Source organism: Scomber japonicus, chromosome 12, assembly GCF_027409825.1.
Source record: "Scomber japonicus isolate fScoJap1 chromosome 12, fScoJap1.pri, whole genome shotgun sequence".
Taxonomy (NCBI): Eukaryota; Metazoa; Chordata; class Actinopteri; order Scombriformes; family Scombridae; genus Scomber; species Scomber japonicus.
In genome coordinates this window covers 14,039,899-14,058,722 of record NC_070589.1, presented here as the reverse complement: position 1 = coordinate 14,058,722, position 18,824 = coordinate 14,039,899, and the positions used below count along the sequence as shown (strand labels likewise).

Below are 18,824 nucleotides of genomic sequence, written 5' to 3'. Positions count from 1 at the left end.
GATTTCTTGTACTAAACTTTGCATACACACGTTTAGATCTACTCTGTGAGCAGTGTGAGCTTTTGGTCGGGCCCAGAGTCGGTCAGATAAAAACACCACATTAGTGCTAAAATCCTCTTGGTCATCTAGGCCCTGCAGCCTGTCACCTGTGCCAGTGGAGACCATAGGTACACACAATAGTATCCAACAGCAATGATATGGTCACTGACTGTTTGTCATAAAGGCCTCCAGGGATAGGATTAGTGTGCTTTCTCAGCGCAGTTTTTATTCTCAACACTAGGTGGCAGTAGTCGACTTGCCACCACCTCTTCCACCATTTAACCACACTGTGCAGTCAGGAGAATGGGTTTTCTTTCTGGATGAGAGAGACTGATGGGATACCATCATCAATAATTTATTTCAAGTCCAAAATGAATGAAAAAGCAGCTCGAAATCCAAAAAATGCTTTCCTATCCTTAGTTTGAAAGCCTGGACCTCGTCTGTCAGTTCATCCACCATCTTTCAAGTCTTCCTTTTCATAAATCCATCTTTTCTAGAGCTGTGGCACCCTCGGTATGGACATTCTTCCTGCTTGTTTTGTCATCAGTCACCCATCATCTTTCTCTAATCAGTTTCTTTCATCCCTTCATCTTTAGACTCTCTGGTGGTCTGGTTTGTGTCCTTACACTTGCAGTTGACCCTGCTGGTGTTAGTCACTGGTATTGGAGGTAATTTTTGAGAGACTGGGGCAGAGGGAGGCACTCGATCTCCTGGAGCCGCTCTCGACCCAGTGCCAGACGGGCCGCACGCCGACACAGGTCCATCAGAGGCAGAGGCTCAGCTGAGGAAAGAGAGAGAGGAAACAGGTTAGGAGGACAGTCAATATCTGTGAGAACACATTAGATCCAAGACTTACATGAATTGAGAACAAACTTACAGCTGTTTGGACATGCATATCTGTTATGTATCTGCTTACGGGTATGTTTATATTTATACTTGCTCCTCTGCCTTTTATATATGCATAATATAACTCAATATTTGGTATGCATGAATGAATGAGAGACATGAGCAAAGGTGTGGAGAGTGATGCTGCACACCTTTAAATATTTACAACTCCTCCTCCACCTCATACATGCACACCACCAACGACACCTGTTCTTAATAGCTGATACAGACACATAAACCATCTGTCACTCTGACAGAAACTGCTGGATTGTTACAGAAAAGAAGCATCATAGTTTGAAGAGTGAAGTTTGGTAAGAATTCTGTTTGTTCCCTTTACACTACCAGTCAGCCTTTCCACTGACCTTCATCTTCACATGAGGGTGAAGGAGGTAATTGATACAGGAGTCTGTGGTCTGAGCTGCAGGACACACACACCGCAGAGGAGAGGAGGAGGAGGCAAGAAGAAACCTGTCTGAGCTTTGTTGTTGTTGTTGTCGTCTCATAGTCTCTACTCTGTGAATCTTTCAGTAACTGGTATTTACAAAACTCGCAAATCTACATTAACATAAAAAAGACTGCAACTGCAACACCACTCGACTACTACGAGAGGACAATCTCTTCAGCCTGTTGGTCGTTGTTCTGTCAATTTCAGGAGAATATTCCATTTAAACCTTCACACATGATATTCTGAGCTCATGAAGTTAATATTTCAACATCTGCAAGTAGCTCAGTGTTTCTCAAGTTTTTCACAGTAAATACACTGCACGTTATTTTAATGTGTCAGACTGATCAGCATGCTGTTATGCTAATTTTCAGGTCATAAACATTGATTAGGCTGCCACTCAAAACTGTAGTTTCATATCAAATGCATCTTTGAGTTTTAGTTATTTATAACTTTGTTATTTGCAAATGTTGAAAAGCCAAATTAGGTTCAAAGAAAGAATTTGAAATGATTTTATTACAATTAAATACTTTTTAACTCCAACTTTTCACAGATACAGTATATCGGTATCTGTGTCTGCTGGCAGATAGTTTTCGAAAAATTGCAGTCTAGAAATGTCTGATGTCATTTAGAAACATTAAAATAGTCATATCAACTCTCAAATATCAATATCTGTCTCAAATTCAGTTTTAGTTGAGTTCTTGAAATCAACAACCAACACTTAAACACTGCACGTAATAGTGAGAATCACTGTAAATGTGACTGATGCTGACTGTCACTCATTTTATTGGCTCAGTAATTCTGAAGCTTTCACATCATTCCACAATGTTGCCGTAGTGCTTCAACTGGTAACAACATTAGATAGCTGCACTATAAGCTTTGCTTGTTTGTAGGAGAACATATCTGAAATTTGGTGAACAAAACTGCCCCAAGGATAAGATTTTGATGATGGTCTGGATCTTCTGATATGATTTGTGAATGCTGAAGATCTCATATTCATGTTCCTTAGGTAAAAGCTAGAAAACAAACATTAAATAAACAAACACATGAAGTTGCTCATTGAATGTCAGTTATTAAGTCTTTGTCCTTCTCCCTTCATTGAGCATTAACAACTTGGCCTCGTAGCTTCATCCACATGGATTTTTATAGTATCATCAGTTTCAATTAATAGTAATGACCATGTCTGATTGGCCTAATTACACAGAAAAGCAGAGTGTGAGGAAGGAGAGGGAGACATTCCCAAAATGAACTCTGTCATCCAACAACCCCCTACCCCTCCCCAAAACCCTTGCACCAGAGGAAGCGCTCACACAGTAGAGCACACACTGTACTGTATGCACACATGGTCTATTGCACTATACATGCAACAGCCTTTGAACTTAACGCCCCCCCCCCTGCCCCCCGAAACACAGTGGCACTCGACCATCAGTACACCAACAGGAAGACAATGCAGAGAAATGGAGCAGAACAACAACAGCAATCATTTGGATGGAAACGAGGAGGTAGGCGGAGGAATAAAAGCTAAGAAAAGTAAAGAAGAGTAAAGGATGGATTGAGGGTCAAGCAGGAGCAGAGATGCGGGGCGAAGAAGGAAAAAGCTCTTCAAACAGTTCTTAAGTGGCGGGCAATTTTGGAGAACAAATTTCTCTTAATTAGATTCTTCTCTCTGGGTAAATTCACAAGTGGTCGTATTAGTCACATACAGATAATCTGCCTCCCTCCACAAAGGGGGAAACTAATTGTATGTGACTGAAATCTACTAAAGAAACACTAATGATGCTGTTAAGTTTGCTCTATGACTGCCTACTGATTCTCAACAGCAGTACTTGATTCTTCTTTATATTCTTCCTTTCAACACTTTTGCAAATGTAACTTTTTGCAAATGGTAAGACAGTCTGCTGGCAGGCCTCATCTGTGGGAACACTCAGGACAGGAAATGCCACCAAAATGAAACGAAACGCACAGGACGATACCTCTGCTGTCAGAAAAAAAGTGCCAGTGCCAATGTGGTAACGTTATAATATCCTTTGAATTACTTTAAACCAAACAAGTCACAGTCACATTGTCACCTCTATGTATGGCTCTCTACGGCTCTAGAAAACAACCATGGCATGGCTTGTGCCTTCTATCGTTTTAAATGCAAGGTTGTATTATGTAGCAATTTTCTGGACGTTGATTATGCTAATGATTACATCTCATATACTGGAAACTAATCAAGCACAGGAGGCATGAAAGCAAGCAATTTATGACAAGTTTGTGCAGTTTAGGGTGTTTATAGAGTATCCAAGTTAGAACGTTGTCTCAGAAAAAAGTAAGTACCATAGTTTGGGATAAGAATGAGAAAATGACTTCATCAAGAAACAGGCTGTAATTAGTGGGAGATATCACTATTTTGGAGGTGTGAATTGCTGTGTGAGGATCCTGAGTGATAGACTGCAAATCTATCAGTCTGTGTCTTCCTGCTGTTCTTGTCTAAGGAAAAAAACACACTGCCATTGCACGTAATTGTGGACACCCGCTACCACCTGCTTCTGTAGATGCTGTGTGTGTGCGTTCAAGGTTAAACCAACAGGATAGAGGACATCTAAGACTCCATGCACACACATGCACACACACACACACACACACACCTCAGTGTGCATTAATGCTCATTCACGTTTGCAGAAAAAACACTTCCTCACTTGTGTACCTGTCACGATGACACCAGCACCGGGTCGGGTTTTAGTTTGACCTCTGCTTGACTGTCAGTTACTCTGCCATTAGAAGAGCTGCTCTCGTCACATTGATAGGACACGCAGTAGATAAATGCTGTTGTATGATGGCTGAGTGGCATCAACATCAGATACAGTGAGCATGCAGATAAGTGATTTACGCCAAGTGAGTTGAAAGAGTCATTAGGGTGTAAAGGGCAGCATCTGTGCTCTCATAGAAGCACATATACAAGGGCTCTATCAATTCATATGTTGATTATTTAAAAGAGAAAAACAAGAGTCAATTGTCGATTTAGTCTATACAATGTCCGAATTCAATCTACAATGACATTAAACTACGAGCATAAAAAAATTGGAAAAGCTAAGATTGGCTTCAATTTATCAACAATTGTTTCAACTCTAACATATATCAAAATATACAGAATGATTAATAAAGCACAGCTCACGCGAGTTCAGGTTAATGTTAAACGTGATTACAATGTAAAGGCTTGTAAACAACACTACAAGCTCTCATTAACGCCCTAAATATAGAGTCAACAGAAATAAACACTGATGCTAAGCTGGCTTTACTGCCACCCTGGCTAATGACACAAAAAGTGTTTACTGACTCACTAATTGGAAAAAGTTTTTTGGTATGAGAACAGAATATTGATCAGTCCATCATTATGCTTGACAAAAGTATTTGTTTACTTGAAAGAGTTGTTGTATTTTATGTAAAAATCAAATCTGGAAAATGTTGGGTTTTTTTTTGTGGTAATATGATCAAAGACCAAAAAATGACAGGTATAATTACATTCGCACAACAAACACATGATATTTAAACAGGCAGATGAAAAGAATTAGTCATATTGTTCTACATGCACATTTAGTTCATTTGCTGCTCTGCAGGAAAAATAATAATTTGTTCTGCCGACTTACAGAAAAAAAGCAGCTATTTGACTGGAAGGGTCAACTGAAACCACTGAAGACTGTGTCAGAAAATGTCAATTTGGGTAATTATGGCTTAAACAAGTGAGCTGTGTGTGTGTGTGTGTGTGTGTGTGTGTGTGTGTGTGTGTGTGTGTGTGTGTGTGTGTGTGTGTGTGTGTGTGTGTGTGTGTGTGTGTGTGTGTGTGTGTGTGTGTGTGACATGTGCATGTACCTATCAAGGGGAACAATTTTGTACCAAATCCAATTAATTTGAGCATGCTCGTCAGCTCTTTAGTGCTCAGTAATGTGAAGACAATTTTAGCAGACATCACTGTGGTTGCTAAGAGGAAGGAGCCACTGTCAACTCTCTGTCTCTTTGTTACCCTCTAGAGAAACAACTTAAAATAATAACTGAAAAGTTGACATAAATAACTCAAAGTCTGTACAACAGAGACCTAATTACTACTACAACGAAAGGAAGAAATCAAACTGCCCACAAATTCATCTCACAAAGAGTTTAATTCTATCGCTAAATGACCTGCCAGATAATGTCAAGTATCAGGAGTACTTTCTATGAAGACCATATCTACTGTATGATGCATTATTCATACCTGAATAATGAATTCTAATGATAACCTTATGTATCATACTCTCTATAAGTCTTTATTAAAATGAATTAAAGGCAGGATGTTCTGACAGCCAGACATATTGGGGTATAACGAGTCACATGTGAGGGTGTTATGTAATTAAATTACAAAATAAATGTAACTGTAATCTGTTACAGTTGCTGAATGAGTTACTGAAAATATGTTTATTTATTTAAAATGTTGGTGATTACACAGGGGTTACATCCATGTGTATTTGTATTTGGTAATTTGGTATTTAACGTAGCAGATTTTAATTAGAAAAGTTAGAAAAGTATTATAGGTTAGATAGGAATAGAATAGGTTACATTAACAGTACACCCTCTTTAACAGGCTTCTCATTCTGCTGATCAGCTGTAAACTGGAAAAGTCAGTCAGTCAGAGTTTACTTTAGCTTAATTAGCTAGCTATCTACAGCCAATAAAATCTGCCTGCAACAGTCATTTTAGTTGGAAAAATTGGCGGTTGTCAGCTACAAATGAGACGCCTGCTTTTGTCAAAATCCAAGACCGGTCATTTCAAAAATTACTAGGAATTTCAGGTCATACATTTTCCATAATAATTGTGTGAGTGAAAATCTTGATGGCCATGGCAGCTGTTGAATCTGTAAATCACTGTGATCACACCTCAAGCTGTTAGAGGACAACAAAATACATTATAAAAGCTTATTTTATGTGCATTACATGTTACATCATAGTACAATGCATCAAATGGGCTCCACAGAAAATATTATCCAGGTGTCTGTTCATAATATTATTCTGGTATCTGTTATAAATTGGAATAATCTCCACATTAATCATTTGCTGCCCTCCAGATGTGCATAATGACCTTTTATTCCATTATACAAGTAATTAGCTGGGATTAATAACTTCTATTGGAATATTCAGTGCATTAACGATAAGATTTCATTCTAATGACATATTTTTTTAATGATGTTTTACACTATCAGCATGTCCTCAAGTGGTAGGAGATGCTAATGAGGATGTGGATGATATACAGTAGAGCATTTACCTCTGCAACATTAAACAGTCAGTGCATTAAAATGAATTAAGCTACAAAATGCTGCAGGACTGTATGTCTTCACTTAAGTAAAAAACCATTATCAGATATAGATGATCAAGCTGAGGAGATCTGATTATTTAGTCAAGCTCTTAAATTTATAACATTGGTCTTTTACAGTGGAGCTGATAGACTTAAGGGTCTCCAATTCATTATAGTGTTTTTTATGTGGCAAAAATATGCTATTGGCTATCAAAATGGTGCAAACCACAAACAGAGTTTTGTCAGGTCAGATTTGAATGTGTTATTCTTCACTGAACTCTCCAGAGCTGAATTAAAAATTGTTAGCTGAACAGAGAGATGAATCCCGAACAAGCCCTGTGGGAAAACTGGGCAATTACTGCACTAAACATCTAGAAAAAAGAGATTGCAAACAAGAATCATTAAGTGCTTTCTCCCCTCTTCTGAGCCTTTCCTCAAGCATATGTTGGGAATCAAACCAAGCAAAACTTTAGTGATGAGCCCTCCCCTCTCTCATAATCTGCTCTCATCCATTTATATGAAGCCACCTTCATATAAACCTTAAGACCTCTATGAATTTTGTGAGAGGGTTTCTTGATGAGGGCTAGTGAGCAATATTAGATCGATACCATGAGTGAAGTGGTTCAGACTAGTGAGGAACCTCTTCCCTGATGAGATATTTTATATGGATATGAATCGAGACCCCAGGTCCGCTACAATGGGAACAAGCAGTAATAGGGGCACAAAATGTGACATGACGCCTGTAATGAGATGCAGCGCACAGCAGCACAGAGCAGGATTTATTGTCTGTGAACTATGATAATGGGAGCGAGGGTGAAAATGGCAACGGAGGCTTCGCTTTTATGATGGATGTAAAAATTGACCTGAGGGGAGGGCAGGGAGCTAAATAAAGCCTGACAGACTATCAGTGAGTTTGAGGAGAAAACTGCACTGCAGAGGAAATGCTAAAAGTAAAAGCAGAGTTGTGTAAAACTGAAGGAGCTAACAAACACACGTCACATATAATGTAGAATGGAAGGCTCAGGAAAACATGATCCTGTCCTCTTTCTCACAGCTCCATCTCATCTGTAACAATACACCTCTCTCCTCTTTCCTCCTGCAGCAAAGAAGAAACCCTTCGGCTTGTTTTCTTCTCTGCTAGTCATCTCTTTTATTCTGCCCTTCTTTCACACTCTTCTTTTTATCCTTTTAATGCTTTTCTGCTGTCCAAGGTCAGATCTTCTCTGCCACATTAGAAATCCTCACTGTTGGGTGAAAGTGGCATTATCTTCAAAGTGTCAACCAGAGAAAGAAAAACAGGTGTATGTCTGACAGTGCAGTTTTCAATCATTATCCAGCTGTTTTTTAGAAGAGTATCCTAAGCTCAAGAGGTTGATGAATTTTGTGAACTTGTAGAGGAGTGTGTAATCCTTTAATCCTTTAATTAAAGTCAATATAATATGAAAATTAATTTTTAAAAAGAGCCATTACAGGACTTGAACACTGTAACAGTGGTCAAATGTTGTAAAATGCAAAACCCCAGGGCCTACTCACATGCATGTGTAAATACAGCAACACTCTTTTGACACACTGTACTGTACATCCAGTGTAATCAAGGTTGAAACTACCCAGAGCTCAATAATGTGACCATATTTCATACCAATGCTGAGCTTTTTATCTGCTAATCCAATGCCATACTATTGACCCGCTACAGTTTTCCTGTACAATGAAACACGTCAAAGGAACATAAAAGAGCAAACATTTGCAGAAAGGAAATCCACAAACCTGCCCTGCAAACATGTTGACACACAGAAAAAAGTGGCACAAAGTGAGAACACGTATGCAAGGTCACGAATACAGGAAATCAAACTGACGTTCGCAAAGATCAAATACAGGAAAGATCGAAAAAGACTCATTGTGCAAAATAAACAAACACTGGCACACACACACCACTTCCCTGTTATGCATATAGAGGCTATGAGCTCTGTTAAGGACAAATAGGTCCAATAGAGGCACATGTAGGGCTGGGTTTTGTACTTCAGTCCTTTCTTGGCTCCAACCAAAATGTGTCCGTCTGAACCAAACTTTTTACATTTTCCACAGTACAGCTGGATCTGGTTTGATAAGTTTGCCATACAACAAAGAAAACTTTCTACAATTCACATTATAGTTTGCTAATGACAATAAATGTTTGCAGCTGTACGGCAGATAATCGGCAAATAAGAGCTTTAGAGGAGAGTCCTGTCGTTTACCGCTCCATTGACAATACAGGCTACCAGTATTTTAGCTAGAAGGTTGAACCCCAGATAAGAACATGAATTAGCGTACAAGCAACAAGAGTGAAACCTAATGCAACAACATATTCTACAGCTACCATTGTTCATACCCAAAGTTTTCTCTAGACTTTTGATGCTTTGTACATTACATATGTAAAATAAGCATGTGAGCTGAAGCAAAACCTTTGACTTTTGTCATGAGTAGCATGCTTAGCACTGTCACCTCACAGCAAGAGAGGACAGTGCCACACCAATGTCAGCTGAGATAAGCTCCACCAACCCTCCAGAGGATAAGTGGTATTGAAAATGGATGGGTGGATATCAACCTGTTAGAGCAGCGCTTGTCATAAATACAGAATTTTTTAAAGTCAACACAGATAAGAGGGTCAATTATTTAACTAATTTTAAAGTTCTTATACAAATTCAGCTTAAATAGTCAGATTACCAGGTTTAAGAAAGACGACATTTAGCTGAAGTTTCTGCAGAAGCTTTTTGCTCTCTTGAAACACCAACATGAAATGTGAGGGCCTGAAGCGAGGACATTTGGATTTTGTAATGTGATGGGGAGTTTTTGTAACACAAATCAACACAGGAGCAGAACTGAAAGCCTGAAATCATTATACCTAAATGGTTAATCAGAAAGACAAGATAAATTTGACTCTGTAAACTTTTAAGAGCTCTACTGCCCTGCATACAGACCAATGACTAATCTAAACAGCTTAATGAAAGTCTTTTCTGAACACAAAAGGTATTATTGAGAAAAGCAAGCTCAATTTCTTCCTCACAGCAAAGAGAAGAGAACCGTATTGACACCGTATTTAAAGCAGGAACAACACGACAAAGAAGGGGATTAGCAGCAGGTGTAGCATTACTCTTTGAGCACAGCGTCCTCCTTTTCAAACACACGAGGCACTGAACTCTGCCAAACACCAACGTCCTTCACAGTCACAGAGGGAAGTTGGCGTTATCCATAACTAATGTACCTCCGTTGGTGTCCTGTATCCTTTTTCCCCAGCACACTATGAAACACTGCCAGTTTTTAAGCACAATTGCACTTTAAGACACAACGAAGCAGCCGTTGTGCAGGCAGGACTAATGCACCAATGTTGCCACAATTCATGTAGGATTTGTTAGAAAACCCTTTTGTACTTAAAAAAAAGGATGAAGCCACAAGGTGGGAGGACTAATGGCTACAAATATAGTTGCACTAAGTCCATCCCACACAGATTTAGGAGAGGAAGGTGTGAAAATCCTTTTTTCCCCTTGAAGTCCTTCCTGTGCAAACTCCATCTTGAGATATTTGCCTAAAACTAACTTTTGGTGCTTGAATCGTTCCTGTGGTATGAGTCATATCTTACCAGCCATATTGCTGTCACACAGAAAGATGGAAATTGTGGGCAGAGCTGGCTAGTATAGAGGAGTTGGTGGTAATACAAGCCATGGTGGTGTTTCTTTTTAAAGCCCTGCTCTCTCTTTCCCATCCTGCATTACTGTAAATCCACTGCTCACTGTCTCCTCTGGGAGGAGAAGCAAAGTGATAAGAGAAACAGGAGGAGGAAAGATGTGAAGGAGAGGTAGAAAAATAAGGGAACAGAGGAGGAGAAGTAGGAGGACTGGAGTGAGGGAGGGGATGAAGCAGAAAATGATGAGAAGAAGTCGTGAGATGAGAGAGGAGGATGAACACAAAAAGGAGAGAGGGTGATAAATAAAGAAGGAGATAGAAATGAGAGAAGAGGCAGCAGTCTGACCCTCAGATATCCTTGACAGTGACAAACTGCAGGTAGGAGGCCCCTGTTCATAAAAATGTCAATATTAGAGGAAATCTGTTGGTATAATTTAGTAAGCACTACTTCAATTAATATTCTTGCTTACGCACAGTTTTGCAAACATGATAAACCATCCTATGCTACACACCTCATCTCTGTGTGTGATCTACAGAGAAACTGCTGATGTTGAGCCACTGTGGCATTTTGTTAGCGTCCATTTCAAAACTGTGATCAAGTTAACTTGGTCACAGTGTGACTCATCTGAGGATGAGAGTAAACTGTTAAACGTTCATAAGAAAATGTAGGTGTAATGTGACGGCTTAATTTCTGCTAGCACTCAGTGTCAATAACACTGGCATTGAGTGTAGTAACTGTTTTTATGAGACTGTCCAGTAAATAATTGGAACTACAAGATTTACAAGGTGTCTGTTGTAAAAGAGAGCTCAACAGACTTTATGGCTGAATAAAAAATAAAAGACTACAGCCATGCTAGCAGCTCTGTAAAGTTATACATTGTCACAGTGGAGTTTTGCGTTAACATGCTCAAAAAACCAGCTAACATGCTTATGTTTAACAACATGTTAGCATGTTCATCATCATGTTTAGCTGGATAATATGCTAACATTTGCTAATTAACCATAAACACAACAAACAGCAAAGGCTCATAAAAATGTTTACTAGTTTATTTGGTCAATAAACCAAAGTTGTAAAAGTCCAAAACCTTAAGTTATTCAGTTTACTATTAGAGAAGAATGAGAAAAACACATTATTTAAAGAACTGGAACCTGAGAACAGTTGATATTTGAGTTTAGAAATATGACTTAAAGGAGCAGTTAGTAGGATTTAGAAGAAAGTTAGCTAACTCAAGCTAACAAAAATAACTATTCTTATTTTCAGGTGATTACACACAAAACTAACATACTTATGAATATTATATTCCATTTCAGCCAATAGACACCTCAACATTTGATACCTAGGTCCTTTAACTATAAAAATTAGTGCAGATTACAGTTTTTTCCATTTAATGCAAATATTTCAAATTTCATATGTCAAACTGCTACACAAATCGGATATGATCATCTTTTGTGTGATGGGCAGCATTATTAGACAAGGTCACATAATATGATGATTAGGAAAGCTGAGTGTGTGTGTGTGTGTGTGTGTCTGTCTGTCTGTATAAAATTAAAGAACAAAGACAGAGATCAGAGAGCAAAGATCAAAACAGAACACAGTACCCCTCCCTTTGACTGTAACTTCAGTTGATTGTGTGTAAATAAAGGCGGAAAAACAATACACGCACATACACGTGCATTTAACACGCATACAAGCCTGAGTTCTCACACGTGTGCACGAACAGCAGGAAAGATCTCACCAACAATCTGATAGAAACAGACTGGGATAAAAACCCAGCTGATCCTTCACAGGATTTACCTGTCAGGTCAGCGTGTGTGTGTTTATCTGTGTGGATGTTTGCTCACACACACACACATACACACACACACACACACACACACACACACACACACACACACACACACACACACACACACACACACCACAGAAGAAAAAGAAGATGAGAGAACAAACAGAGGGAGGTAAATGAGTCTGGAGACACAGAGAGGTGTAAATTTACACTGTAGTTTGATATTCCTTCGCCCCAGTTAAAAAAAACAGCTGATTTACTGGAAGAGGTAAAAGAAAGATGTACATTATATATTATTATCATTAATGCTCATCTCCACTTCCATAGAAAGTACAACCTGCAGTAGTAGAGGCTGAAATATTCTGGCTTTTTAGTCCTTTGGATGGCTGAAGCTCCTACACTTACCATAATACAGTTTAAAAGTGTCTCTTTTCCAGTTTGTAATACAGGCATTCTCTTATAGAACTGTAGTTTAACCTTACTATTAACTATGAAAGCTCTTCCAAAGCTACAACTGCAGCAGTGCTAATGAGTAAACTGACCTTTATGTGTAAAGTTGGATAAGTGCCTCTTTAATCTTCTTCTACAGCAGGCATTTTACACAAATACAGTACATAATTCAAAATTGTTTCTAAATGGTTTTGACATTACTTATGCAAGACAATTAGTTCCTGTATTCTGCCAAATTAACTGAGCTAACAACACGCAGCCCTGTTAAAAGAATAAAGATAAAGTTTACAGCTTGATGCAGCTTCCATAGAAACATGCATGCGAACAGACGCACACACTGAATCACACACGCACACATATCAAACTACAGGGACAAAAAAACAAAAGTCGACACACAGCACATGCACACATCCAGAGTGTCAACTATAATCTGTGAGGTGCACACGCTCAGATTAAGGTCGCAGACGGGCCAAACATGTGAGCACCAATAGTGAGAGGGAGAGTGAGGATACCAGCAAATTCACAGAAACACGTCATGTGGAAGAGCCTTGAGATGCATAAAATGTGAGAGGCCCATTGTCTTAAAACAGCTGTAAAACAATGACGGTGGAGGTAAATAAGTGAGAAGGAAGCTACTGTGCACATAAACAGAGTCAGGTGATGAGAGTGTTCGCACAATAACACGTCACTTGTTTACTTTTGGTCATAAATCGCAGAATGCCACTGATTTGTTGTGAGTTTAAGTTTAAGTGATTGACAAATGATGATGATTTTAACATGTTTATATACCAGCATGAATGCATATGTAAAAACATTTCAGTCATGCTCTATGCTGTTGTAATGTACTTATATATTTCAATAATAAACAAAGAAATAAATCCAGGATGTGCTGAAACCATAACAGTAACCCTTACTTAATTGATGCAGCTCTATATACTGTAGATGACTGTTGTGTTATAATGAATTACAGCCAAGACTTTACTCACTCTATTGCAATTATGCTCCATGCTGCTTGTCAAACTAAACAGCAAACAACACTAGTTAAACAATGATAGACACTGATGGAAATCTTGAATAACACTGTCAAACACTTTAAGTGTCAGCATTCAGATGAAGCCTTCCCGGAAAGAGAGGAAAAAACAACAGTTCAATCAGAATCAGAAAAAAGGTTTGATAGTTTTATGCACCTCCAGAGTTGGCAACAAAAACTGGGAGGCCATTGAAAGTCATAAAAGTGTTGATAAGAGAAACGTGTGTCAGCACAGACTTCACTTAGTACATCAACAAAGACGGGCATGCAGTTAGAGAGACGATACTCAGACCAGACTTAACGGTAAAGGTTTTTCATCCTGTGAATGTGCTTTGCTGATGTAGTGTTGTGGAAGAATTTTACTCTGCAGCTTCGACCGCAACAATGGGAAGCTGGAGCTCACCTGAAACTGCTGGTGAGTGAATTTCTAACTCTGAGATATAAATTAGTTGAAATATTCCACAAAGGCTTAAGTAGATTTTTTTAAGCAAATCTTATTCATACCCAGAAATCCTACTCATAATTTTGAACCATGGTGACTATCAGGAGCAGCAGCGATTAGCTTCACATCTAGTACCAGCTCTGTTGTCAAAGGCAATGTCAGGAGTATGTTAGCAACATGACAAATGTTTTCTCACTTAAGTATTGCTCATGAAAACCTCCAGTGAATCATCTTCTGGGAAAACAAGTGGGCAGAAAAATGAAAATGCTAATGAGATGGATATGATTCATTTGAGGTGAAACATATGATTGCTTGTGGGAGGGTAAGATTCAGTACTTCCACTCAGTTCAGTCATATTACAACCTCTAAAAAACATACTTCAATTATTAATGTTCACAAATCTATGGAATAAAATAAGGTTCAAGCAATAAGATGCAGATTAAAAACCTAATTTCTTATGATCTCTTTTAAATAGACTCCAGTGAACTAAGGATTGTTCTAGTTGGACCAAGACGGACAGGAAAGAGCTCTGCTGGAAACACCCTGCTGGGCCGGGGACAGGTTTTTGAAACCAGAGGAGGTGGAGTCAGTACAGCTGCTAGTGCAATCACCTCTGGACGTCATTTGACTGTGGTGGATGCACAAGGTTGGGGTTCATCTGAGGAGTTTGTGCCCAAAGAGGAAAAAATTGAATTATTGCAGGCCTTGTCTCTGTGTGGACACGGAGGACCTCATGTTGTTCTGTTAGTAATCCCTCTGCTGGACTTCACTGAGCCTGAGAGAAGAGCTGTGGAGAGGAGGATGGAGATCTTGACCTCTGCAGTGTGGAGACACACAATTGTACTGTTCACATTTGGAGACTTGTTGAGGGGAAAAGGGAAAAGCGTGCAGGAGCATATCCAATCAGGGGGCTCCGCCTTGCACTGGCTGATGGAGAAGTGTCGCTATCGATACTACGTGGTGGACAACAAAACAGCTATTACTGGCAAGGAAGAAACAGTAAAGCAGGAGGTGAATGAAGTGACAGACTGGAAAAAGGAAGCAGAGCAGCAGCAGGTTAGAGAGTTGTTGAGTAAAGTGGAGGACATGTTGCAGGAGAACGGAGGATGGCACTTCTCTCTTCACATGTACCAAAGGTTGGAGGAGGAATGGAGCCGCAGAGAGCAGGAGCTGAGATCTCAGCTGGAAGCAGAGACTGGTGTGAGGTGAAAATAAAAGATGGAGGTGAAAATGGAGCAGGAGCTGAGGTTAGAGATATGAAGAAGAGAATGAGGATAGCAAGAGAATGAGGGAGGATGTGTGGAGAGGAAGATGAATAGAGAGGAAGATAAAGGGGAGAGAGTGAAGGTAGAGCTTAGGAGAAGACAGAGCAGTGTGGAGGAAGGATGGGATACAGGCTCTGACAGTGGAGTAGAGAGGGAGGAATAGGGGAGAGTGGAGAAGGAGGAGAGAAGTGAACACTGGAAGAATGGCTCCATGTCAGCCAAATGGGCAACAAAAGTTAAGCTTTAGTCCAATGAGAAGGCTTGCCTAAACTAACTGATCCCAATCACTCTTTTTCGTCCAACTGGGCAGCTTGGCTCGGCTTTAACTGCCACTATGGCCAGAGATATTGAAACATCTGTGGTCACCAGTGGAAAACTCAGCCTTTCATGTCGTGACACTAAATCCATGAGAACTCCTTTCATGTGATGACCCACCAACCTAACAACAATTGTGGACCTTTACTGAGCTTCAAAAGCCAACGCACAAAGACCAATGCACTCCTAAGATAGTGAGGATGGTTAATGTATTGGAAGAACATACATGACTCTAGAGTGTCTTTTTCATGTCCAATAAACTTTCAAAACTGTGTAAAACTCCCATTAGGCACAATATCATTATAAATTATACATCTGCAGTGAATAATAAATTAAGCTCTTTTCTGCTCAGTGCATTGTGGTTTGAATAGTTTCTCTAGTCACTCTGCTCTGTGGTGAATCTATTGTTGGTTGCACATTCAGTGCCCATGCAGGTTTGTAATTATAAAGCCTTTCATAGCAGGAGTGCTTGGATTGGTTTTGCCTCTAAAATCATCAGGAATCTTAGACACTGTGTAATCCCAGACCTCGGCACTCTCCCTAATTATGTGCAGCACATTCCTGAATGCTGCTGGTAATTTATGAAATGTGAGAACATGCAACACTCGCTTATATTCGAGGAATTAAAATCTAATTTTCTAGCTTGTGAAAGGCAGATGTATCAAAACAAAGCTGTTATGCAAGAAAAAGTTGAGAATGAACTGATGAAGGAGATTTGCAGAACACAGAGTGTGCTTATTCTTTCATGTTTTTCTTCTTTTCTTCTTTTTTTTTACTTTTTCGATTTGAAAAACGAGGCAATCACTGTCAGCACATGCAGGTTTTATGCCAGAGTTGATGGACGTGCAGTCTGCCACCCATTTCATTAAATCTGAACAAATTGTCAATTGGCTTCAGGGAATTGCTGCCTCTCTTCCGCTGACACAGACAGTTAATCCTCATCTCTGGCTCACAGTCATGATGCCATGCAAGGTCAGTCATGTTGTAACCAACGAGGTCAGTCTCAGCCAGGACATCGGGCGAGACCAGACATAGGCTTTTCAAATGCATATCAAAAAACTTGATAGTCTCACGCTAGTTCAGTTCTCTCTACCTGCATAAAAAACTGCCCAAGGGCTCTGAGCTTGTCGGTGAGTGGTTTCCATTTATTTTAAGAAAATTAAAATAATTTGAAAACAGAGGTATGGAGTGAATACAACGTGTATATTATATATTTTTTAATCTAATATACCAATTGTTTTCTTTAAATTTGGCATAGAAAGCCACTTTGACACTACTTTGGTTTGAGAAGACTTCTGTGTAAACAGGAGCCACTGAGACACATGTTTCCAGAGTTCACCAGATGCTTTCAGCAGTCAGTTCCTCTCTGGTCAGAGAATTGAGTTTCTGGAGTGTCTGGTTGGGATCAAAGCCTTGGGATGGCAAATGATGCAGTCTGGTGCCAAAAACTAATGAAGAAATTCATTTATTAGAGGATATTAGGGAACTGAACGGCCCTGGTAGCAAATTTTCTCAATCAGCCTCTTTCTATCTATGTTGTCTTTCTATAAAAGTCAGAACAGTTTTGGTTATTTCACATGACAGATTTCTGTCTTTTCTGTCTTTTGTGTGTGCATTTCACGCTGATTTGAAGTGGCTGGGGCTCAGCTGGAAAAAGGTGATATCATGTAACTCTGCATACCAATAAGGATTAAGCAACATTTTAATCAAAATGTGATGACAGCTTGGTTGTTTGTGTTGCCAGACCACAGTCAACCAAATGTGGTCAAACCACATCCACACAGTCCTGATGTAGCAGATTAGTTGAGTTTTTGGAAGTTGCGATTTAGTTGTTAATAATTAACATTATAGAGACTATTTAAATAATTGAAATCAAGTTTTCAGAGGCTTTAACATGTGAGATGTGGAAAAGTGAAATAGACCACCTAAATACAGTATGAGTTGACCCTTCATCTGTCGATTTATCTGTAAATACAAAGGTACAACAAAGGTAGAACTGACAAATAACACATCCAACATGTATTCACATTATATAATTATAATTGAGGTTTTTTGGGGGTTTTTGTATGGCAGAGCTTCAAGGTTTGACCACGTTGTCCTCAAGGTCTCTCTGGTGACAAATCTGACATCATTACAAATCAAATGGAATTTGATACCATATCATAATTTTTATTGTGCTGCATTGCGATATCCTAGAACATGTTCAGGTAATACTGCAGCTCCTCATTATCAGCTTTATCGTTTGCTATGAACCACCTGACCAAAATTAGGACGCACTCTGGGCACATACTGTACTGTCTTATCTTTTAAGGTATTACATAATATTTATTGCTTTTCGCATAAGCTTATATAATAGCCGATTGAATTAAATGTTTATTAGTAAACTGTCTTATGTAATATTATTTTCAGTCAGGAGTCCATTTCTCTCTAAAACAGAGTCATTAATTAATGGGAATACCAATTTCACATTTTAATGGTTTAAATCAGTGAGGTACAGTAATAGAAACTGCTCCAAAAAATGTTCAACATGGAGCTAAAACAACTTTGGTTCTTGATCCAGAGGCACATTAATGCAGCTGGCAATGCAACTGCTGCTTGGAGGAAGCACTTGTCATGGCTACCACTGTTGCTATGAGACAACGGACAACCCTTTTGATATGCAGTATTCTTTAGCTAAAAGCTGATGTATTTTTAACTTTCAGCACTGAGTGCAAGACATGGTCTGTGCTCAGAGCAGCAACAGGATGAAGATCGGCATGCCTTTGAAAGCAGGAGATGAAGGGGCCAGTGGTCTGAATACAGCCCAGTATAGCTTTACTTATTCTGGTGTCACTTGTTACACATCAACAGTCAATGGTCAATAAGTAACTAAGTTCGACTGTTCAGCTCGTTCTAATTAAGATGAAAATGTATTTTTCTGTGGAATCATGAAAAGATATGGGGGAGGCTACTCTTTTTGACTTTGTTGTTTCTCTGGTTAAGGAATGAACTCAAATCAGTTTCTAATATTGCATAACATCCATTTTTAATGATGCAGCTCATCCTCCTTTGAACAGAGTGTATGCCATCAGGCTCAAAGTTAAAGGTACTGTATTTCCAAAATAACAATGACCATTAATCCTTCAGTAATTAGCACAGTAAACAAACTGGTGTGTATGAGAAGGGTAAAACTTTAATACTGCAGGTGTCTTGTTGCTGTAGTTAGTG

The 18,824-nt window shown here is 39.2% G+C and overlaps 1 protein-coding gene across 1 annotated transcript in view; it reads right to left on the bottom strand.

The window, feature by feature from the left end:
* Positions 1 to 324: 324 nt before the first annotated feature.
* The window catches only part of LOC128368957 (SPRY domain-containing SOCS box protein 4-like), a 35,309-nt gene continuing 16,809 nt past the window's right edge, over positions 325 to 18,824 (bottom strand). The window contains exon 2 of the mRNA XM_053329888.1: positions 325 to 820. Coding sequence (XP_053185863.1) covers positions 693 to 820 — 128 coding nt within the window. The 3' untranslated portion in view covers positions 325 to 692. The remainder of the gene's footprint in view (positions 821 to 18,824) is intronic.